Source organism: Dermochelys coriacea, chromosome 11 (genome assembly GCF_009764565.3).
Source record: "Dermochelys coriacea isolate rDerCor1 chromosome 11, rDerCor1.pri.v4, whole genome shotgun sequence".
Taxonomy (NCBI): Eukaryota; Metazoa; Chordata; order Testudines; family Dermochelyidae; genus Dermochelys; species Dermochelys coriacea.
The window spans coordinates 32,570,359-32,594,768 of record NC_050078.2 but is presented as its reverse complement, the minus strand read 5'-3'; the positions used below and the strand labels follow the sequence as shown (position 1 = coordinate 32,594,768).

Below are 24,410 nucleotides of genomic sequence, written 5' to 3'. Positions count from 1 at the left end.
ATATTCTCCTAATCCTGCTAGGAGACCATCTACAAGTCTTTGGAAGGTGGCAGGTGTACTCCGCAGCCCAAAAGGGAGTACATTAAATTCATACAGCCAGACATGCGTAGTGAAGGCTGACCTTTCCTTGGCGGATTCATCTAGTGGTACCTGCCAGTACCCCTTGGTTAAGTCCAAGATAGAGATGAACTGGGCCCATCCCAGTTTCTCTAATAGTCCATCTGTGCGTGGCATTAGATAGTTGTCTGGGAGAGTTACAGCATTTAGTTTACGGTAGTCCATGCAAAAACGTATCTCCCCATCTGGTTTGGGAACTAGAACCACTGGAGATGCCCATGCACTGCCAAAGGGGTGGATTACACCCATCTGTAGCATATCCTGGATCTCCTGTTCTGTAGCAGTTTTAGCTTGAGGAGACACCTAGTAAGGTTGGACTTTAATTGGGTGAGCATTACCTGTGTCAATGGAGTGATATGCCTGTTCAGTCAGTCCTGGGGTGGCTGAGAATGTTGGCGCGTAGCTAGTGCACAGCTCCTTGATCTGCTGTCACTGCATATGCCCAAGGGTCATGAAGAGGGTCACCTCTTCCACGCCACCAGCACTTTTCCCTTCATAGTAGACACCTTAAGGCCACTCAGCGTCATCTCCTCCCTGGGCTGTAAACTGACAAACCTTTAGTTCTCTGGAATAAAAGGGCTTTAGAGAATTAATATGGTACACCTTAGGCTTTCGGTTGGAGGTGGGGAATGCTATGAGATAATTAACAGCTCCCAGGAGCTCCTGGACCATGAATGGCCCTTCCCACGACACTTCCATTTTATGGGCCTGGAGTGCCTTTAAGACCGTGACCTGGTCCTCTACTTTGATGGAACGCTCTCTGGCATGTTTATCATACCAGGCTTTTTGCTCTTTTTGAGCATCCTTTAGGTTTTCTTTAGAAAGGGCTAAAGAGGTTCGGAGGGTGTTTTGTAAGTTGGTTGCAAAGTCCAGAATGTTAGTTCCTGGAGAAGGTGTAAACCCCTCCCACTGCTGCTTCACCAACTGTAATGGCCCCTGAACCTCGCTGCCATATACAAGTTCAAATGGTGAAAACCCTAAACTGGGATGTGGTACAGCTCTGTAGGCAAAGAGCAACTGCTGCAACACTAGGTCCCAATCATTGGAGTGCTCATTTATGAATTTACGTATCGTGGCTCCCAAAGTCCGATTAAATTTCTCCACCAGGCCATTTGTTTGATGATGGTAAGGAGTGGCAACCAAGTGATTCACCCCATGAGCTTCCCAAAGGCTTTCCATAGTTCCTGCCAGGAAATTAGTTCCTGCATCTGTGAGGATGTCAGAGGGCCAACCTACCCTGTCAAAAATGTCTGCTAGTGCCCGGCACACACTTTTAGCCCTGGTGTTGCTTAGAGCTACTGCTTCTGGCCATCATGTGGCAAAATCCATGAAAGTCAGTATGTACTGTTTTCCTCTGGGTGTCTTTTTTTGGAAAAGGACCCAGAATATCCACAGCTACTTGCTGAAATGGAACTTCAATGATGGGGAGTGGCTGGAAAGGGACTTTGACCTGGTCTTGGGGTTTTCCCACTCTTTGGCATACTTCACAAGACCGGACATAGGTAGAAACATCCTTGCTCATTCCCTCCCAGTGGAATGACCTCCCCAAATGGTGTTTGGTCCTGTTCACCCCAGCATGGCCACTAGGATGATCATGGGCTAAGCTCAAGAGCTTTACCTGGTACTTAGTTGGAACTACCAACGGTCTCTGAGGATGCCAGTCTTCCTGGTGTCCATCAGAAAGAGTTTCCTTGTATAAAAGTCCTCTTTCTACAACAAACCTGGATCGATTAGAAGAGCTGAGAGGCGGTGGGTTACTCTGTGCCGCTGTCCAAGCTCTCTGGAGGCGTTCATCTGTTTTCTGTTCCGTCTGGAACTGTTCCCTTGATGCTGGAGACATCAGTTCCTCATTGGATTGTGGACATAGGCTTGGTCCCTCTGGAAGCGATGTAGGGAATGGGGCTGTTTCCATTGACTGTGAACCGCTCTCTGCTGGTGCACTATGTTGAGTTTCAGGCTCCAGCTGAGTCACTTCTGTAGGGTTATCGGCTGCTGCCGGTTCAGGTTCGGTGGGGCCCTCTGGTGTTGGGGTTGCAAGTACTGGATTCAATGCTGGCAACGGGTCTGGTGCTGGTTGTTCCGCCAGTTCTGGTTCTGGGGCTGGCTCTGTCTGGGTCTCTGGGACTGGCTCCACTACTCCTGTTGCAGACGTTGGCATGGGGTCCAGGTCCATCACCTCTGACTGGGTCCTTGTAGAAGTTTCCGGAACAGCTAGGCATGACGGCTTGCTTAGCCTGGCTGCGGGTGACCATTCCCACCCTCTTGGCTAGCTTCAAATGATTGACCAAATCTTCCCCCAATAGCATGGGGATGGGATAATCATCATAGACTGCAAAAGTCCATGTTCCTGACCAGCCCTTGTACTGGACAGGCAACTTGGCTGTAGGCAAATTGAAAAAGTGGGACTTGAAGGGTTGAATTGTCACTTGGATTGCTGGGTCGATTAAATTGGGGTCCACTAAGGAAGCATGTATAGCCGACACTTGTGCTCCGGTGTCCCTCCACGCGGTGACCTTCTTCCCGCCCACACTCACAGTTTCCCTCCGCTCCGAGGGTATCTGAGAGGTATCTGGGCCTGAGGACCAATGGTGTGATTCCGGTGCAATGAACTGTAATCAGTTGGGGTTCTTGGGGCAGTTGGCCTTCACATGCCCCGGCTCGTTACATTTAAGACATCGTCCAGCTGACGGGTCACTGGGGCGAGGTGGGTTGCTGGAGAACAGTGTGGCAGGACGATAAGGTGTCTGGAGTATTCCTTGGTGTGTAGTTGGGACCTTGGGCTGCCCCCGGTAGTAGGGTGTGGTCTGAGGGTGTCCCTTCTGGTATCCGCTCCAACTGCGACCAGGGTTGTTCCTCTTTCCTCCCTCCACCCATTTTGTTCCAGCTTGCCCCGCCTCTCTGGTGGTCTGGGACTGCTTGTATCGATCAGCATAAGAAGCAAGACTTTCTGCTGAGTCCATTTCCTTATCCCATAAAAACTGTTTTATTTCCTCCTTGGACATATTCAGGAATTGCTCCTGAGCTATCAAATCACACATTCTGTCAAAGCTAGTGACACCCCTTCCTTGGACCCATTTATCTAACAGATCCTTCATCTGGTTTAGGTAAGCCACATTACTTAGTCCAGGCCCCCTCTTAAGAGTTCAAAATTTTACTCTGTACGTTTCAGATGTAACTTGAAATTGCTTTAAAACCAAATCCTTGAACTTATTATAGTAAGAAGCCTCATCAATAGGCGTCTTATTGAATATGTCCAGAGCTCTTCCAGTTAATTTTGCGACCAATGTGGTCATCTTGTGAGCTTCAGGAATTTTATGGAGAGTGCACAGTCTCTCAAAGGTGAGAAAATATTCAGCAATATCACTGGATACATCATACTGTGGACATAATCGCTCCCATTTGTGGATTGTTGGGGAAGGATGGTTAGGGTTATCCAGTAGATTCTGCTCAGCCCTTACCTTCTCCAACTCTAGTTCATGCTTCCTCTCTTTTTCCCTCTCCTTCATTTCTTTTTCCTTTGCCTCCTTTTCTTTTTTCTTTGCCTCCACAGATCTCCTGTGTTTTTCTGCCTCTATAGCTCTCTTGTGGGCAGCCTCTTAGTGTTTGTCTGCCTCTTTCGCTGCTGCCATAGCTCTCCTATGGGCAGCCTCTTGGTTTTTTTCTGTCTCTCTCACTGCGTCCAGTTCTCTCCTGCGGGCAGCCTCTTTGGCTGTTTCTACCTTGGACTCTGTCATGTTTGCTTCTCTGTTTTTAATTAACTTTACACCAGAGAGTTATAAATAAAACAAACAAACAAAAATCTTGGCTTGTCAAAAAATATATATTACATAGGTTGTGCTGTAACCGGATACCTATGTTCTCTGATAGTGATTGTCAGCCTACAGAAAAATCCTTAAAAAAACCCCTAACACCTTTGTCTCCAGGCAAATAGACAGAAAACCCCTCTAGTTGCTCTTAGGTTAAAAAAAAAAAAACCACCTCTTCAGGTCTGTGAAGACTTGTGAATTTCCCTGCAGGAGGTTAACTACCCTGCCTTTAGGTAGAGAAAACTCCAGCTCACAAAAGACAATTCCCTTTTGTCTCTGCTCTGGCCCCCAAGAAGAGACAAAAAAAACCCTCTAGCTGCTTTCAGCTTTCCAGCAGCCCAAAAGAAAAAAAAAATGTCCTTTTTTAAAATTCTGTGCTTTTGGTTCAAAAAATCTCAAATTGATCTCAAAATGATTTCAAGTTAATCCTACCGCACTGCCACCATGTCAAGGTTCCTTCCCCATTCTGAACTCTAGGGTACAGATATGGGGACCTGAATGAAAAAAACCCCTAAGCTTATTTTTACCAGCTTAGGTTAAAACTTCCCCAAGGTACAAACTATTTTACCTTTTGTCCCTGGACCTTATTGCTGCCACCACCAAGCATCTTACAAATATAACAGGGAAAGAGCCCACTTGGAAATGTCTTTCCCCCAAAATCTCCCCAAGCCCTACACCCCCTTGCATAGGTGAGGATTTTTATCAAACCTTCCCCAGGAAAGGGGGTGTACGGCTTGGGGGGATTTTGGGGGGAAAGACGTTTCCAAGTGGGCTCTTTCCCTGTTATATTTGTTAGGACAAGTGTTTATATTTCAGCAGAAAAGTATGTATGATGAGAAAGGCACAGGTTGGAGGTGAAGAGAGTTCATCATTAGTTTAGAAAAGGGAAATAATTAATGAATTATTTCTAGAAGAGCAGCCCTGTCAATTACATATATATGTATACTGATACCTGGAGCTGGTTTCTGGTGGAGTTGGGTATTTTATGGCAGGAGAAACAAAACAAATCTGATATTGTCAGAATAAAGCACTTTTTTGTGTGTTGAGACATGAACTGTTAAATCCCTTTATGATAAAGGACCTTGTAGCCCTTTTGACAAAGTTACTAGTTAGCTTCAAGAAAGGGGAGTGGTATTTCTCATCATGTTCTACAATGAAACTTCCTGTCTGATTTAGTTTGAATTTAAGCAACTTCTTTCTGCTGTAAGGGGACTGGTTGCACAGGTTAACTAAAGACAAACAAATAAGACAATGTTGCTCCAAAAATCTATTTCTCCCAAGAAGATTAAAATGTATGTGACTCTAATGATGTGATATGATAAAAGGGACTACACAACTAGCTCACATGGTGTAGTCTCATCCTAAAATAAGTTTTCTCCCTACAAGCACTAAAGGAAAGATTGCTTTGTGCTGCTATCCCTGCATACTTAAGTATAGTTACATATACTTACCAATTAGCTCTTTATTGCGAACATCTAAAGCCATATTCCTTAAGGCAGTTGCCACAGAAGAAACAACTCTATCATTATCCATTCTCAGAAGTTCCACGAGGATTGGAAGCCCTTTTTCTTTTCTGACAGCAGCTCGAATATATGCTGCAAACTATTACACAAAATTAAATTACTTACACACCTACCATTTTAAAACAGCACCAGTATTATCTTTTACTGTATTACAATTCGTACATATTTTAGTGGGAAAGTTCCAAAGGCAGACACAAGGCGTGGGTGTCCAGTTCCCATTACTTGGCGCTAGGAGTTAGGCCTGCCCTCTGGGCCACTGAAAATGTTCTCATTGTAGAACAATGTTTAAATATATGAATTAATAAAAGAAATGTAATGACAAAGGAGATTAAATCTATTAGAGAGGAAACAGTATTTCAGGAAAAAGATTGATTAAAAAAGTCATTTGCAAAAGCTTGAAAATCCCAAATGATATCGGTCAGCTATTTTTGTATAGCAAAGAAAGCAATTAATATTTTTATCTTTATAAAAAATACATAAAAGTGATTAAAAAGAGAGGTCATGTGCTGCCTTTGTAATGCACCATATATGAGGGCCACAAGCAGGAGTGCACAGTTGGCATATAGCAGCAAATAATAAAAATACTGCCCTGCTCTTGTTAATAACCAATTAGGTATGAACTACCATCATTTACTGTAATACCCATGTTCTGATTCTTGGGAAGAGGCGGTACTTGCATCTATTATTTTGTAGATTTTTAGTTGGCTTTGGTCTTCAATTTTTGGCAGTCATTTTCCACCACAATTCAGTGTTCTAAGTTTTTTTTGGCCCAGGTATTCAATGGGAAAAACCTACACATTTTCCTTTTTTTTCTGACTAGTGGTAACTGAATTTAATGCCATTCTTAATAAGCTACCCATTTTCTGCTGCATGCTCTTCATTGCCTTTCACTGTGAAAATGAAAAGGAGCGGAATGGAGATGAGTGTAAGGGAATTGAGACCAAGAGAAGTGTATAAAGTTTTCTCTTTCTCATCTTTACCAACAACGTTTCCCCCCTTAGATATTTTATTGGTAAATTTATTTAAAAATGAAAACCAGAAGAACTTTATATTATTATATTTTGTATGACAACTACAAATACTATTAATGAAATAATGGATGTGGTACAGTTGGAGATTTAAGCCAATGCCCAGCAATCTTGAGCTCCTGAATGCCAAACCCCTGTCATTAACATCATAAGTGGTTGTGGACAAATAGTTTAACTTCTCTCCCTCGAATTATACTTCTGTAAAATGACAATAGATTTGCTTATCTATTTCATAAGACAGTTGTGATTATTAGACAATTTTTGTAAGTGTTTAACATAAAGGGCTACAAAAATACAAAATATCAAACTGCATGTTGTTGTTTCTCTAGACAAGAGAATATCAAGGACAAACAGAATATGAAAATAATTAGATTAAAAAAACTGAACAAAATGGAATCTCCCTAAATTAATCATAATTCCAAGTATGTGTGTCCACATCACAAAGACATCTTGAAATCTGGCACGTTTGGCTCTGTGTTCAGACAGGCATGGGACAGGAATTACAGAACTGCCAGGGTGCCTGAATGCACCGTGCTTGACTCTAGTTTATGCTTTGACATTTCCTTTGCTTTTTTAAACTGAGGTCAGGCAAGTATTAAGGAAGTGATGCATTTGGAGCAGGATGCGGAGGATCCTCCATTTCCATTGACTTCTAAGTGAGTTTACGAAAATGCCCACCTCAGAGAAGTCACTGAGCATCTCTCAGGACTTTGGGTTTCATGGAGAAATACAGGAGGGGTGCACTGTAGGACCACTAATAACACTGATTAATGGAGAAACACCATATGCACTTTAGGAAATGGCATATTCTCCCCTGCTCAGGTGTTAAAGGAGAACAGTTAGTTGAAATACAAGTGTAGTAGGAGAGGTGGAAATTCATTTGCCACAGGATTATGGGATGGGTTTAATAGAATACCTTCCAGTTGCCTGCAGAAAGATTCTGGAGAGATCCTGCAGAGCCCTCTAAAGTAGCTGGGTTGGAGCTTTCTGCTAGAAGTGTTAGATATGGTTTTACTACAGATGGGTGCCACAGCATTTCCACACCCTTAGGAGACTTTGAAAATCCTGGTATAGGGCCAACTCCATCCCACTGAGAAAGAAACACACATTAGCTGTAAGTATATTGGTTTAAGCAAAATTGAAATCAACTCTTTATATCATAATTTAAAATATTGGATATAGTCACCATATTATTGGATATGGTCAGTTTTCTCCCGGACACAATATTTTACGATTGGAAAAACAATACTTCATGTTTTTATAATAGAAGAAAAATACAAACCTGATCTTCTTGTGAAGTTCGTTTTTTCTTCTTCTTTTTTTTCCCCCAGCAGCTTGGCTCTGAATCTTTGCTGGGTGATTCTTTCCCTAACAAGTCATCCAATTCATTTATACCCAGCAGACGTGCCTGAGGTACCTCCAATTCTAGGCGATAGGACAAGTTTCTCAGTGTGCACACACAGTTCTCCACTGTCTGGAAACCAAAGTATGGACATATCCTGTAATTAATATACTGTGAGGGGCCTACCTCACAGAGGTGGTATGAGGATTAATTAGGCATTTATTAAAAAGTGTTTTCAAGAGAAAAAGCATGGTAACTACTAATTATTATTCCCACACCCCAATGGGTGCTTCATCATTGTGAGAATTAAACACACCGAATACATAAATTTGTGTTCCACAACAGAATTTGATTTTGTGAATAAATAAATGTAGGGGTGGAAAAGGTTTTGTAAAAATAAGTAGAACTCAAGAGTTTTGTGGCTGATTTGCACTATCCAAAACAAAAACAGAACATCAGACAACTAGTCTGATACCTAGAAATTACTTAGTTAAAATAAGCACACACCTTGCTGTCATAATCTGATGTGTTCACACATGTATGGATCACATATAGCAAAGAATCAACCAGCCCATCACAAGACCTCATCTGCTTCCTTGCCTCTTCTCCTGCAGAGCTTAGATTCCTAAAGTGTTAAAATGAAATAAGAATGTCAATCAAAATACTCTGTATTTATGTATCGTATTCACTGTCATACATATATACAAGTGATGGTCTAATCAAATCATTTGTAGAAGGAAAATCTTTTTATACAGTTGGTTGATAATCTACTTTGGGAAATTACAAGCAAATATGCCATTTGGCTCAATCTGGTGTGTTTCAAACACACACAAGAAATTGTTCTTCAGAAAGTCTCTTTATGACTCAAGAGTAAAGCAGTAGTTGGCAGGGATAGTTTAGCAGTATTCCAGTGTGTGAAATAGACACCACAAAATCAGGGAAATCCCCCTGCTTCTATCTCAGCACTGTATACCAACTGTGTAGGTTAAAGCAGTGGTTTTCAAACTATGGGTCACAACCCAGTATTGGGTTGTGGAATGTAAGGCACTGGGTCACGGCGGCCAGCAGGAAGTCTGGCTCCTGTGGGTGGGGGTGGGAAGACAGGGCTCCATGTGCTGCCCCTGCCCTGAGCACTGGCTCTGCACTCCCACTGGCTGGTTCCTGGCCAGTGGAAGCTGAGGAGGGGTGGTGGGGGCAGTGCTTGCAGGCAAGAGCCGTGCGGAGCCATTTGTGCACCTCTGCCTAGGAGCCAGACCTGCTGCTGGCCGCTTCCGGGGCTCAGCATTGTCCATGGTGCCAGGACAGGCAGGACACCTACCTTAGCACCCTCGCTGCACCGCTTGAGGGAGCCACCCAAGCTAAGCCTGTGCTCCAACCCCGTGCCCCAATCCCCAGTCCTGAGCCCTCCACAAACCCAGAGCTCCTTCCTGTCCCCCAAACCCTCATCCCCAGCTCTATCCCAGAGCCTGTAACCCCAAGATCAGACCCCCTCCCATACCCCAACCCCCTTCCTGCACCCCAAACCCCTCATCCCCGGCCCCACCCCAGAACCTGGACCTCCAGCCCGGAGCTCTGACCCCCTCCCACCCTGAACTCCTGCCCTGAACTCCTCATTCCAGGCCCCACCCCGCAGCCTTCACCCCGCACCCCAACCCTCTGTCCCAGCCCTGAGCCGCCCCCACACCCCAAACCCCTCATCCCCAGCTCCGTTGGGTCATGGGCATCAACAATTTTTTTCAACTGGGTGGCCGAAAAAAGTTTGAAAACCACTGGGTTAAAGGAACACAGTCAACTTGAAATCTCATCAATTACAAATAATTAAAAAAAAAAAGTAGTCTCATGTACTGCATGTGGCCCCTAATTCCCATCATTTTTTGTGATTTTATGTTTTCCTATTTTTAAAAGTGCTCTTTTTTTTTTCTTATTGCTGTTTGAAAACACCTGCTTAAACAAGAGATGAAACAGTGAATTGACTATACATAAAGTGTCAAATGCAGAAGGTAAATGGATAAAAAAATAGGAAAAAGAAAAAACATATTTGTCTCTAATTGCTTTCATTTATAGTAATCTCAGATATTACTTGTAACAGTAGCAGGTAAAAAAAGTTAATTCAATAGAACAATTTTTAACTTGAAAGTGTCTATTTAATTTTTGTACATTGTTTGCTGTCAGTAATGTTTAAAATATTCAATATAACAAAGTACTCCTAGTTTTCTTACTTAGGTTTTTCATTAAAAATAAATATCTCTAAATAGTTGCATTTGCTTCAGAATTCAAATGTATTTTTCATCAAAATTAAGTTTTATATTTTATATAATCTTATTAGTGATGTGAATATTATCACATGATTTCTGTAGAGATGACTTTACTCAAGTTAATTCAAGGTTTGAAAGAATAAGTTTAATGGACAGTACCCTCAGTATCAAGACAGTGGTGACTGATTAATAAGGAAAAGATTAGCTATGAGCACAAAAACAATAGAAGCTTAATCCTTACCAAGTAGCAGCATTCATACGTTCATAAAAATAGTACCTCTGAGCTCCTAAGTTTGTATTTATGCTCTTTTCCTACTAATTGGCATGCGAAGAAGAACTAAGAGGGTTAAAAAAGATGTAACAACTATATTATTTAAGAAATTGCAATTTAAAAGGAATGTGAATACATTGTTGTATAACTTGATTACTATGTTAACAGAGATCTTGAACACAGTGATTTACCTCAGGCATCCTGTAGTATTGCGCAGTACTAGAGAAGTCTGGAATTTAATTTTATGATCATCATCAAAGGAAGAATTATTCCATCCAGAATGTGGAACTATCACAGTGTTAGTTAGTGTTGATAGAGCATCTCGAATGATTGTCATCTTTACTGCATCACATGAGGACAAGTTCCACAGAACTCCTAAAAAGGGAATTCCATTGTACTATTTAATGTCAGAAGATAACTGGCAACTTTGATTACAGTGAACAAATATAAACCAATAGTAACCACATAATATCTATCTTCTTAAACACAGGGGAAAATTAATTTACCTATATACAACAAAAAGAAATATAGTGGATTAATTCTGCAATGCAACCTATATACTCCACATATGACCAACAGGTGGTCTGCAAAGTTGCCCTTAAAAGATTTATTTTACAGGCTGGGGAGACAAAGTGGTTCCCAAACTGTGGGATATGTTTTCCCCAACATTCCTCAGTCTGGCTGATCCATCAGGGAGCATGCCTGTAATTTCAGATCAGCAGAGTACCAATTAAACTTTCTGATGGAACAGACAGAACATGCAATTATTATCACAATGGACCTAATGCTGGGTAAGCTGGGGGGTCCCTGGGGTGGGTGCGGGGGATGAGCGTGAGAGAGCAGGTGCACAAGTGAATGCAATATACTTTTCACATCAAGGAAAAAAAGAACCTTAGAGAAACTCCCTCTATTGATCTGATGTGGTACAAAAGAAAGATTCACTGAGGAGGACAGAGCCCTGTTTCTGTTACCTGACAAGCGAGGGAAAAGTCCCCATCACATTCTAGAAGCCAGGAGGAAGATACTCCTGTGCTTCTTTAGTAACAATACAGACACATCCAGAGTCCCAACGTAGTTGCCAAATATATACCAACATGCTCCCCATATATATAGACACATCGCAATCCTGACACTTGTACCTTCAACTGCTAAACCCTTACACATCTCAACAACCAACCAAACTAGCAACTCCTCTCAAACAAAAATCTTCCCGCACTACCCACAAAATTACAAGCACCAACTCATAGTTCTTTGGGGCGGGGGGCAGAGAAAATGCTGTAAAGTTGGCAGAGGATGAGAAAGAACAGTGGTGGCCAACTATGTGGAAAATTAACTTAGTACTAGGGTTCTAAGTAAAGTGGCATGCTGCATATATTCGCCACCCTGGAGATGCCATCTTGCGTGCAGAATCTAAGATTTCAATTTTAAAAAACTGAATCTGAAGTAAACTGATCTCAGCTCACCTTAAGATGTTAACTCTGAAACTCAGTGATGATAACTTAAATGTCAACGTTAACTATTTCACTATTGACCAGAACATGTAAGAAAAGAGACTACAAAGGTCTGTACAATTTACTGTGAATGACATCTCATTTTGGAGCCACGAATGAATATTGCTTAGGAGAATACTATCACTTTTCTTTTTTGCTACAGACATGAAAGAACTTAGCCCAAAGAGCCCAGCAGACTCCAAGGGTGTATATCAACCCAACAGGCGAAGCCAAGCCCTTGGAGTCTAGCAGAGCATACATGATATTTTGATCATCTCCGCAATACACTGTGAGTGGTGTCTCATTTTGTGTTTCAAATGTGTGGACCTTTGAAGAATATCACTTCTCCACCTGCTCTGATAGACCATATTTGACTTCTGGTTAATACTTGCATTTTGGATAGTAGGTATATATGTATGAAAGTTAGGTGCTCCTCTGCTTTTAGCAACATGCCAATACAACCTTTACAATTACAAAAGCTGACCTTCGCTACTCAGGGTTAAATTGAAATAATCCTAGACACAGGAGTAAATCAACTTATTCCTGTTCATAAAGACAAACACTTGGAATCAGATTTGCCAAATTCCATTCAGTGTACAAATAATTTACAGTAAAAGTTTTAAAACTGTATTTAAGCTTAGGTCATGGGTATTTGTTTTAGAACACAATTTACACCCAACACTATTTAAGATGCAATGTTCTGGTCAACTCCACTTCATCTAAAATGACTTATGGATTGGGACAGAAGTCTTAGGTTGCTTTCATTTCTGCTATTTGAAAAGAAATGGTCAGTCTATACTCAAACAAATTAAAGACTTTTTTTTGTGTTAGACTCTATACAAAAGACATGCAGACAGCAACTTTATCATCAGGAAGGGTGTTCCAAAAGTTGCATATCTAGTACCAAACTTCACCATAGAAAACAAAGAATCAAAACATACTAGACATAATTTAACAAACAATTTCTTGGCATTAAAGAGAATTGGAAAGAAATGAGTGATTTATTCCTTCCCCTCTTTAGCAAGGTTATATGTTGCTGAAATAATATTCTACTGTACTAAGCACTTTGTTGGTGCTGCTGTAGTGGTTACACTCTACCAGCACTATATGAAAAATAATCATAAGAAAAAGCATTAGGAAGAGTCTTGTCAATTCTACTTATCCCTTTTCAGTGAAAAAATTTCTGGGACCAGCTAATGAAATTAATAATATGTGTGCACTCACGACCTCATTTTAAAAGTAATAAACCACATTCTCTTCATCTTCACTGAAGGGGTGACACTTGATGGGTCATAAAAAATGCTATTAAGAAAGTAGTAAACAGAAAAGACATCCACCCTAAGGGACAACAAGACAGATGAGAAGGCAGAGAATACAAGAGTTATATCCTTTCGTAACAGCTATACAACAAACAAGATAAAGTACATGCTCTTAGATTCTAATATGCCACAGACCCTTTTAATAGCAACAGCAATTACTTTCAATCATTTTAAGACAAAAGTTTTAAGAAAGAAGCAGAGTAAAGTTTATTCTTGTTACCAATACTATTTTGCACTTTTCTAAGTCTGTTCGCTGTCAAAGTTGTACAGCTATTATAATCCTTACAGTACCCTCTTGAAAAAGGAAAGAATTACCAACCCCAGTTTTCAAGGAGCTAAGGTGGTGAGGGGCTCATACAGGGCAGTTCAGGTTAAATTTTTCAAAAGTGGTTTCTGATTTTGGATGACCAATTTGAGATCCCATGCAACTGATTTTCAGGAATGCTGAGATCCATAACTCCAGCTGAATGCTGCTGGCCACCCAAAAATTGAGAGCCAGAAAATATTTGTCAAGTATCAGGGAGTAGCTGTGTGAATCTGTATCCACAAAAACAACAAGGAGTTAGTCTTTAAGGTGCCACTGGAGTCTCCTTGTTGTTTTAGAAATATTTTGAAGCTTTTAAATTAAGTGTCTTTCCCAAGGCTGCAGAGCAATTCAGTGCGGCAGGAGCCGAGTAGTAATAAATTAATAGCCCTGTTTTCAAATTATTAGATCAGGGTGGGCAAACTATGGCCCTGGGACCACATCCGGCCCTTCAGATGTTTTAATCTGATTCTCAAGCTCCCGCCACGGAATGGGGTCTGGGTCTTGCCCTGCTTCATGCGTGTTGTGCCTCCGAGCAGCTCCTGGAAGCAGTGACATGTCCCTCCTCCAGCTCCTATGCATAGGGGCAGCCAGAGGGCTCTGCACGCTGCCCCTGTCCCAAGCTCCACCTCTGCAGCTCCCATTGGCCAGGAACCTCATTTCTGGCCCCACCCCAGAGCCCTCACCCCCTAGCCCCCAATTTCATGAGCATTAATGGCCCGCCATACAATTTCCATACCCAGATGAGGCCCTCAGGCCAAAAAATTTGCCCATCCCTGCATTAAATTATATTCCTCCTCCTCATGAGTAAAGTAAATTAGGGTGACAGGCATGCCGAAGTAGAGAACAAAAAGGCTTCGAAACAAACAACTTCAGCCTAAACTTTCTCCCCAAATTTGGCAGTTCCCAGGGTTTGCCCTTGAGGACCTTTGCTGTCACAGCTTTTGTTGGAGCTAACAAGATCCACCTATTATGTGTGTCAACAGAAATTATTTTAGTTTTTATACCTATCCGGGGCCTGATAGCTTGCCACCCTGCTACAGACATATAGTTTATAAAAAACTAAACCAAATCTAAGGAAAGACAGATGTATACACACATATTTGAGATCAGTTGGATTGATATAGTTTAGTAGATAATTTAAGCAGTATCTAGTCCACTGCATTTTTATCATATTTTTCCCCCACTAACTTCTCAGTTAGTATTCATCCTTCCCCTGATGTTTTTGTAATTTACTCTTCATGTATCATATTTCACTACTTACAGAGCAGAATTGCAGTGTACAAATCTCCAGAGAAAGTTATTAAACAGCATTTCCTCAATAGTCTATTACAACTATTATAAATGACATGATTAATTTTTCAATTTGACCAAACCCTTAAAACATTGTTAATTTTCCCTTCATTATACAAACATTTCTGGCCACAGAGAAACGAGACAGAACAAAACCTTCTGGGCATGCAGCAAAGCCCATCTTTTTCAAGGCTGTTGAGTAGTGGTGGGTAAAGGCAGATATATTTATGGGCAGTCCTCTGTTTTATGTTGTGATTTTCAATTATGAGATACTCAGTTGGGGCACTGGATGCATTCCTACACTGGCTTCCCATTGAACAATTGAGATTTTTCAAAAGCTTCTAATTCAGCAAATTTGAGTGGATTTTCACAGGAATGGCAAAAGGCAGATCCCTGAAACAAAGGCCACACCCTCTGCCAAATTTAAGGTTCCTGTTCCAAAGCATGTTTCAAAAAAACAAACAACAAAACAACAAAAAACCCTCGAAAAACCCACAAAATGGTTGCCAGCATTCTTTAACACTGGAAAAACAACTTATGTTTCTCTACCCTTGTTCTTGGAAATGGCCAAACAGTTTTGGCTGAAATTAAGCCTGAGGCAGATGCCCCAGCATGGGAAATTTCCACCAAAATGGTTAACGTTTGACTAAGTTATAAGCAACTGAAAATAGGGTCTTATAATTGGATGTATTGGGTAATCTCAATAATAGACGTTTCTACCAGCCTCGTCTATGAGACACACTTGAAGTTAAAATCCATGTAAAATTGCAGAGTAAGACAACAAGTTGCACTTATCATGTACCTTGGACTGCCTGACCTGAACTCTGCATGAATCCCTCTCCATCACTCTTAGTCTAAAGTTACATCTACATTTAGGGTGGCATGTAGAGTACAGAGACTGCACGGGTAGAAATACCAGTGTAGATGGTGAGGCATGTCTTAAGTGAGTAGATTCCAGAGTAGCAGCCGTGTTAGTCTGTATTCGCAAAAAGGAAAGGAGTACTTGTGGCACCTTAGAGACTAACAAATTAATTTGACCATAAACTTTCGTGAGCTACAGCTCACTTCATTGGATGCATTCAGTGGAAAATACAGTGGGGAGATTTATATACCTAGAGAACATGAAACAATGGGTGTTACCATACACACTGTAACGAGAGTGATCACTTAAGGTGAGCTATTACCAGCAAGAGAGCGGGGGGGGGGAAGGGGGAGAACCTTTTGTAGTGATAATCAAGGTGGGTCATTTCCAGCAGTTGACAAAAGTGTCTGAGGAACAGTGGGGGGCGGAGGAGGGGAATAAACATGGGGAAATAGTTTACTTTGTGTAATGACCCATCCATGCCCGTGTCTCTATTCTAATATTCTAGACGGGGAGAGGATGGGTCATTACACAAAGTAAACTATTTTTCTAGACTGGGAGTTTCCTATATGCTTATAGGAATATGCCTGAATCCTAGCGTATGTACTATACACGGCTCTCTACACGACCAAGCAGTGCCTTCTATGTCTACACTGCTAATTTTTAGAAGTGCAGAATCCCACTGCCTCCCTGCTGCTGGAGCCTTTTTTCACCACAGTGAAAGGCTCTGAGAGGGGGTAAGCAGCAGGAAAAAGCGCTGGGAATGGGGAGCTGCTGGTGCCTTTTTCCGCTGCCTCCCCCACTAGAGCCTTTCACTGCAGCATGTAGCTTCCTGTGTAATGCTTGTACTCTACATGCTACCACAAGTGTAGACATAGCTTAATATTAAAAAGCATGCGTTCCTCTAAATGTGGAATTTCACCCCCAAAATTTCACTGCTGTGAAATGCTGGCTGGGCAACATTCACTTCTGCAGTAGTGACAAGATTAAAGTCCAATATCTCTATCACGGTTATTGAGCTAGCTGGACCTGTGTTCCTTTTGAAAGCTTAGGACTTGTCTACACTTAAAGGGCTGCAGCTGTGCTGCTGTAGCTCTTTGGTATAGACACTACCTACACCGATGGGAGGCTTTCCCCCATTGGTGTAGGTAATCTACCTCCCCAAGAGGCAGAAGAATTCTTCTGTGGAAGTAGCACAGGTTTACACCAGGAGTTAGGTCAGTATAGCTACATCTCTTGTGTGTGGATTTTTCACACCCCTGAGAGACATAGGTATATGAAGTAAATTCCTAGTGTAGATCAGGCCTTAGTCATTCCTTTTCCAGTTATAAAGCTTTCATCTCTAACTCTTTAGAGTTACAAGATTCTGAAGGGTATGGGGCTGCTCTGTATTAATCTAAGAACACTGTATGTTTGATATGATTTTCTAAGGCCTTGTATTCACTGCTAAATACGATGTGTTTTTTTAATCTCTGGGTAACTAACATGCATGATCTCAGCTGAGGTAAAAAACACACTGACCGGACACTTGAGTTTTACTGCAAGATAAACATACATATGCCCCCTCCCAGGTTGACCTCACGAAGATTACCTTGCAGTAAAACGATGTTCCAGTTGGAAGAAGAAATTGATGATTGAGGCCTGGTATTTTCTTTTATGTGGTTTTGTTTATTTACAAGGAACGTACAAAGTCCCGCTGCTCTGAATGCAGGAGGAACTAAAAACAAAAGGAGTAGTTTCTTAGCTTACAAGCCCAAACTTCTTTCAGCCAGCAATCCCCACCCAGACCCTGTCATTCTGGTGTCCCTGAGCTGGAGGCAAGAGCAACCTTGGCAAACAGATCCAGGAATGTGGCCTTTCACATCCAAAAGTTCTGCAGCCACTGTTCATTGTCCCAAACCTGCATTACAATGTGATCCCACCAGTCATGGGCCCAGAAGTGGCTCTCTGGCATCTGAAACTACTCCATGAATGCCACCAATAACCTTGAATTGTTTTTCACTGTGTCCCTTAGCAGCCTGTGTTGGAAGAAATCATTTCCCCCATTGTGTGGTTTTACCTGTAGCTCTGCAAATATAGAATTGTGCATCCTGTATTTGCAACTTTAATGAGACTAATGCAGAGGTCTTCTGTCAGACGGTGGACATCAAAAAGTGCCAGGCAGATTTGTGGGATTTTTTAAAGAGGTACAAAAACTATGGGATATGGATGGCATTATGGGATGGAGAAGGTTGCATGCTGGGAACTTGACCCCTAGCTTCAAGAGATCCCAGGGCAAGTCATTCTATCCCACAACACATTGCAAAAATTTCCCAAAAGGCACTGCAATGGACAGTGGTGCATGCCACACTGGTATACCTACCTATGGTGCACTGCACTTTGCACTGTGCAGCTGATTCTGTTGAAAAGTGCAGCTGATCCTGTCCACCTACCTATTTAAGTAGATAAACCCCAGCTACTAGGGTGTAAATACTGCCCTGCTACTCCCAGTCTTTCCCTGTCTTTCTGGGATTCTGAAGAGAGGGGCACTATTGGGATGAAGGAAAAAGGTGCCAAGAGAGTGGGAGAGTCCAAGTGGAGAGGCAGGGAGAGCTCATAGTGTGGGGAGGAGGCCATAGAAATGAAGCCAGAGGACTCCCCATGTCACAGTGTGGCTAGGTATTGGATTACCTCAATCTGGCCCTGGGCTGTTGGTGTAAAGAGTCAGCCTCCTCCTGCCTTGTCCATATTTGAGCTACTGAAGTACTGTGGGACGTATGCCTTCAGTTTGTGGAGTCTGAACTGTTTTTGAAGTCAGAAGAGGAGTAGGGGGCAAAGAATAGAGACAGAAAAGAAAAAAAAAGAAAAAAAATCAGATTTAGAAAATTTAGCAAAACAGTGAAATACAGAGAATAAAAGGAGGGGTCAAGTCTCAGCATTGGCAGCAGTGGGGGATTTAAGACAAGTAAGGGAGCTGTGATGGGGGAAGAAATTCATTAGTGTGAAGAAATGAAGAAAAAATTCAGGAGAATGGGGAGGCCAGTAAAATGGAACAGAAAAATAGAATCTCAGAATATTTCCCTTCATTACATGAACAGCAGCCCCCTGCAAAATACCAAAAATATATAAAATGCAATATGAAAAACAACAAAAATAGCATTTTTTGATTCAGATATCAATGCCAATGTGTGTCCTTCTCATCCCCTGTCAACTTAGGCTACAGGTTTTAACCATAGTTTCTAAAATGGTGTGAACACACTTTGTCCCTCACTATACTTGCAAGGACAAAATGTGTTCAGCAATCTGTTGTCAGCAACAGATACTTTTTGTACAGGAGGTAAGATTTAACTGTATTATTTATAATTTACACATTTTTAGCTTTGTTTATACTAGAAAAATTACCTTTTGCTGACAAAAGGTACCTGCAGTAGTTGCAAGCTGAGTTGGTTTTTAATGATTTAAATACAAACACAAACCAAAAGAAGCTGATACCAGCACAATTTCAGAAACCATTGCTGAAACCTAAAACCGAAGTTTCATAGTGGAGTCAAGGTTTATGACAAATGTAGAAAAAATCTTCGAGGTTTTTCTGTTCCTTTTAAAATATATATTGTGACAGGGTCGGGCCAGATGGCTACAGGAGAGTAATAGAAGGCAGATATATTAGCCCCAAGTTAAGTAGGTCCCTTTTCCCTGGGTAAGGTAACAGGGAAGGTTCCAGAACAATCAGGAATCTTCTGGAGACAATTAAGACAGACAGGCTGATTAGAACACCTGCAGCCAATCAAGAAGCTGCTAGAATCAATTAAGGCAGGCTAATCAGGGCACCTGGGTTTAAAAAGGAGTTCACTTCAGTTTGTGGTGTGCGTGTGAGGAGCTGGGAGCAAGAGGTGCTAGGAGCTGAGAGTGAGAACGCAGACTGTTGAAGGACTGAGGAGTACAAGCATTATCAGATGCCAGGAGGAAGGTCCTATGGTGAGTATAAAGAAAGTGTTTGAGGAGGCCAGGGGAAAGTAGCCCAGGGAGGTGTAGCTGTTGCACAGCTGTTCCAGAAGGCACTCTAGACAGCTGCATTCCACAGGGCCCTGGGCTGGAACCCGGAGTAGAGGGCGGGCCTGGGTTCCCCACAAACCTCCCAACTCCTGGTCAGACACAGGAGGAGTTGACCTGGACTGTGGGTTCACGAAAACAGCCAAACTGAGGGCTGCCGTGAAGCTCCAAGGTGAGCAAATCCACCAGTAAGCGCAAGACCCACCAAGGTAGAGGAGGAACTTTGTCACAATATATATTTTTAAAACTAAAGATATATTGGAGAGTTGATTTGTTTTAAAGGCAACCGGCAAAGGATTGATTAAATATGTGCATGTGCACTTTTGCCTTCTCTATGGTGTAATAAGAATCTCAGAGGGTGTTTTAATTTTTCCCTTTTTATTTTTGGAAATATACAGAATGTCCACTCCTGTCTTCCTCTGTTCTGCTTGAGGACTACAAAATGCATGGAGTCTTGTCTGCCATATTTTTGGCAGAAGCTTACAACCATTGAAGCTTTCACAGTGATAATGGCATGAATGTATAATGGATTAAAACTGTAGTGTAGATGAAGTTTCTTCAAACACCATGTGGTCTAATCCTGCCCAGAGCAGATCTCAACAGCAAGTTAATGATATGAGCTACAGGAGCCTTTTGTGCACTAGAACTTCCATTGTTACAGTCATTGGAAGAGCTGCAGTAGTGTTAGCAACAAGGGGCATTTTTTACCAAAATTTTGCTACTGTAGCCTCAGAGGGTGTATATTATTAGGGCCACTGAACAGTGAAGACAGGATGGCTTAGAGCAGAGGTTCTCAACCTGTGGCCCAATCAGCACATGGCTGTGGCTGACATGACATCCACAGGACCATACAGGTAGTATTGGATGAAGCCCACATAACACATTGTGGGCAGCATATGCAGCTCACAATGGTAAATAGGTTGAAAAACACTGACTTAGAGACTGGATTTGGGCATTTCTATCTGAAATGAAGACTGACAAATCTTGAGATTGTGTAGGCAGAAGTTTAGAACAGGACAGAAAAAACCCACATAGAATTTCTCAGGGAGAACCTGCAGAAAAACTCCCTTTCTCTCCAACCGGAAAGAAATAGCCAGATAGCTCTTCTAGGATACTAGCCAAACAGTTGAGCAAAACTACAATGGATCCAAGTCTGGAAGAAATCTGATTGTACACTTGGAGCTGATCATGTTCCTTTCCTGGTATGTGAAGAGGAGGCCCCTCAACTACAACACACGATATGAGATTTTCATCCACAGAAACAAAGCAGAAAGTATCAATCCTGGGCCAGCAGAAAGAGGTCTGCTTATTGGGACTCTCCAACTCTCAGGATGAAAAGGATCCTCTAGATCAAAGGGACTTCCTGCAAGAAGAAGATGAGAACTAATGAAATTCCTCATTCTGGGAAGTAAAACTAAAGTGAGAGGATGATGATGACTACACAGATGAGCAAGGAAACTGGGGAAGAAAGATCCTTACGGGATTCAATGTTCTAATATCACATTACCTTTCTGGAGGTTTAGAGACCTTTGTAAGGGAAGGTCTGTCAGTTAAGTACAAAGACAAACTTTGAGATCCCAATTATGGTGCCACTTGTGGTACAAACTGACAGTGAAAACATACATGGATCTTCCCATGTGTAGAGATACAACAAGAAGAGACTCTGAGGATGATTCAGCTCAAAAGAATGTGGAAAAAAGGTTGAAAACCTGAAGACAATTACTGTGACCTCAAGCCTTATGCAATGAGACCTACTTTCTGTTGGAAATGTCACTACAGCTCTGATAATACGGGAAGATAAGGCCTTGGCATCAACCACGAGGAATGGAAAAATGGGCATTTCCACACCATGGAACAGTGGCTAATGGACTATGTACACTTGTTCCCATTTCTCAGAAGCTACATCCTGGATGACAGAGTGCAGCACTGAAGCCACTCCAGGGAGTTTGTAGGAGGGAGAAAGAATAAAATCAGCATGGCTCAGGAAAGGTTGCATTGCCAATGCCAACACTGCTCCTGGCTCCTCCACCTGCATCTGTGTTCAGACAGAAAAATTGACCATGGATACCACTACCCAGGTCTTGGTGTGGATTTGCAGAGACTTGTGGCCTGCATTTCCTCATCATAGAAAGCCTTGGTGGGGGCACCATCAAGTGAGAGAGGTGTCTACTGGTAGAATCTCTGAAAACAGGAGGGAGAGCTACAGGAAGAGGTGGCTAGACTGAGCACATGAGAAATTCACTGAAAACATCCATACAAAGAACTCTAAGGCTGAGGAAGTAATCCAGCTGGAGGGGACTGTAGTAGCACTACCGGGGAGGACATGGCTCCTTCAGAGGGAGGAGTCTGGCTGCTGGTTACTTCTGGCAGCAGGCCATGCTCCACTTCTGCTCTCAACCCACCATCCATAGAGAGAAAAAAATGGTATGCTGCCCTGGCAATGTGAGATGAGGAATCTTTCCCAAAGGTGGAAGAGGAGAAGCCATGTACCATCAGTGCTGGGAGCATTATGGCCACCACTCTCAAGAGGAAACAATGGGTGGTGGTGGTGATCGATGACTCCCTTCTAAGGGATCCAGTGCTGGCCTGACCTGGCATCCTAGGAAGTTTGCTGCCTGCCAAGAGTCTGTATCTGACACATTATGGAAGGACTGGTGAGGATCATCCGACCGAGTGACTACTACCCTATGCTGCTCATCCATGTGGGAACTAATGATACTGCGAGGTATGACCCTGAGCAGGTCAGAAGTGACTACAGGTCTTTGTGAATGAGGGTGAAGGAGTTGGGGGCGCAGGTGGTGTTTTCATCTATCCTTGCAGTCAAGGGTAAGGTCCCAGCCAGAGACAGACACATCCTGGAGGTGAACAAAAGCCCACAGATAAGTCCAAAACATGGAAATCTGGGTGAAGGATCCGAATCTGGGCAGCAGTCATAACAGGGACAAAGAGGAGACAAGAGGGAACACAGAGGGGAACATCTTAGATGTCTGTATACTATTGCAAGATGTATGGGGAATAAACAGGAAGAGCTAGAAATACTAGTGAATAATCACAATTACAATATAGTTGGCATCACAGAAACTTGGTAGTAGAACTCACTTGACTGGAATATTGGTACAGAAGAGCACAGATTGTTCAGGAAGGACAGGCAGGGAAAAGAGGGAGATGGCATTGTCTTGCATATCAAAGATGTATACACTTGCACTAAGGTTGAGATAGAAGTGGGAGGCAGATGTGTTGAAAGTCTCTGGGTAAAGATAAAAGGGGTAAAAACAAGGGGTTACTACAAAGCACCTAACAAGGAAGAAGAGATGGACGAGGCTTTTATTAAACAGCTAAAAATCATCCAAAACACAGGACTTGGTGGTGATGGGTGACTTCAAACTAGCTAGACATCTATTGAAAAAATAATACAGCAGGGCGCAGATTATCCAATACACTGGAGACAACTTTTTATTACAGAAGGTGGAAAAAGCGACTAGGGGAGAGACTGTTCTAGATTTGATTATGACAAATAGGGAGGAACTGGCTGAGAATTTCAAAGCGGAAGGCAGTTTGGGTGAAAGTGAACATGAAATGATAGTTAATGATTCTAAGGAATGGTAGGAGGGAAAACAGCAAAATATAGACAATGGACTTCAAGACGGAAGACTTTAGCAAAATCAAAGAATTGGTAGGTGAGATCCCAGTTAAGTAAATCTAAGCGAAAAAAGTTCAGGAGAGTGGGCAGTTTTTTGAGATTTTAATTGGAGCGTAAGAGCAAATTATCCCAATGTGTAGGAAAGAGAGGAAGTCTGGTAAGAGAACACCCTTGCTACACCAGGAAAAAAGTGGAAACTACATCAAATTATGAAGGCTGAATATAAAAAACAACACGAGCATGTAGAGACAAAATTAAAGAGGCCAAGGCACACCATGAGATTGAACTAGGTTGAGACATAAAGGGCAACAAGAAAGCCTTTTACAAATACATGAGAAGCAAGAGGAATATCAAGGACAGGGCAGGCCCATTACTCGATGAGAAGGGAAAGACAATAACAGAATATGCAGCAATGGCCAAAGTATTAAATGCCTTTTTGGTTTCAGTTTTCACCCAAAATGTTAGTAGTGATTGGATGGCTAACCTAGTGAACATCAGTGTAAAAGGGTTGGATCTGAAGCTCAAATAGGAAAAGAAAGAATTACTTAGACAAGTTAGGTGTCTTCAAGTTGACAGGCCCTGATGAAATACATCCCAGAATACTTAAGGAACAGGCTAAAAAGATCTCTAAGCTATTAACAATTATTTTTGAGGCTCATGGAGGATGGGACAGATCCCAGAGCACTGGAAAAGGGGTTGAGGTCCCTATCTATAAAAAAGGGAATAAAAACATCCCAAGGAATTATAGACCAATCAGATTAATTTCAGTACCCAGTAAAATAATGGAGTATATAATCAAGCAATCTATTTGTAAGCACCTAGAAGAAAATAAGGCGATAAGTAACAGTCAACATGGATTTGTCAAGCACAAGTCAAACCAACCTAATATCTAGGGCCCTACCAAATTCACAGTCCAGTTTGGTCAATTTCACGGTCATAGGATTTAAAAAATAGTAAATTTCCTTTTTTCAGCTCTTTAAATCTGAAATTTCACAGTGTTGTAATTGTAGGGGTCCTGGACAAAAAAGGAGTTGGGGATGGCACAAGGTTATTGTAGAGGGGGTGCAGTACTGCTACCCTTACTTCTGCACTGCTGCTGGTGGTGACACTGCCTTCAAAGCTGAGCAGCTG

At 42.1% G+C, this 24,410-nt stretch overlaps 1 protein-coding gene across 10 annotated transcripts in view; it reads right to left on the bottom strand.

Annotated features, from left to right (window-relative positions):
• Window positions 1-24,410, bottom strand: part of PKP4 (plakophilin 4) — a 231,877-nt gene that overhangs the window by 22,655 nt on the left and 184,812 nt on the right. For all 10 annotated transcript variants that reach the window (XM_043505152.1, XM_038422283.2, XM_043505151.1 and 7 more), the window contains 5 exons: window positions 10,534-10,717; window positions 8,324-8,441; window positions 7,757-7,948; window positions 7,391-7,564; window positions 5,375-5,525 (listed from right to left, as the gene is read on the bottom strand). In XM_043505152.1, the coding sequence (XP_043361087.1) occupies window positions 5,375-5,525; window positions 7,391-7,564; window positions 7,757-7,948; window positions 8,324-8,441; window positions 10,534-10,717 (819 nt within the window). The remainder of the gene's footprint in view (window positions 1-5,374; window positions 5,526-7,390; window positions 7,565-7,756; window positions 7,949-8,323; window positions 8,442-10,533; window positions 10,718-24,410) is intronic.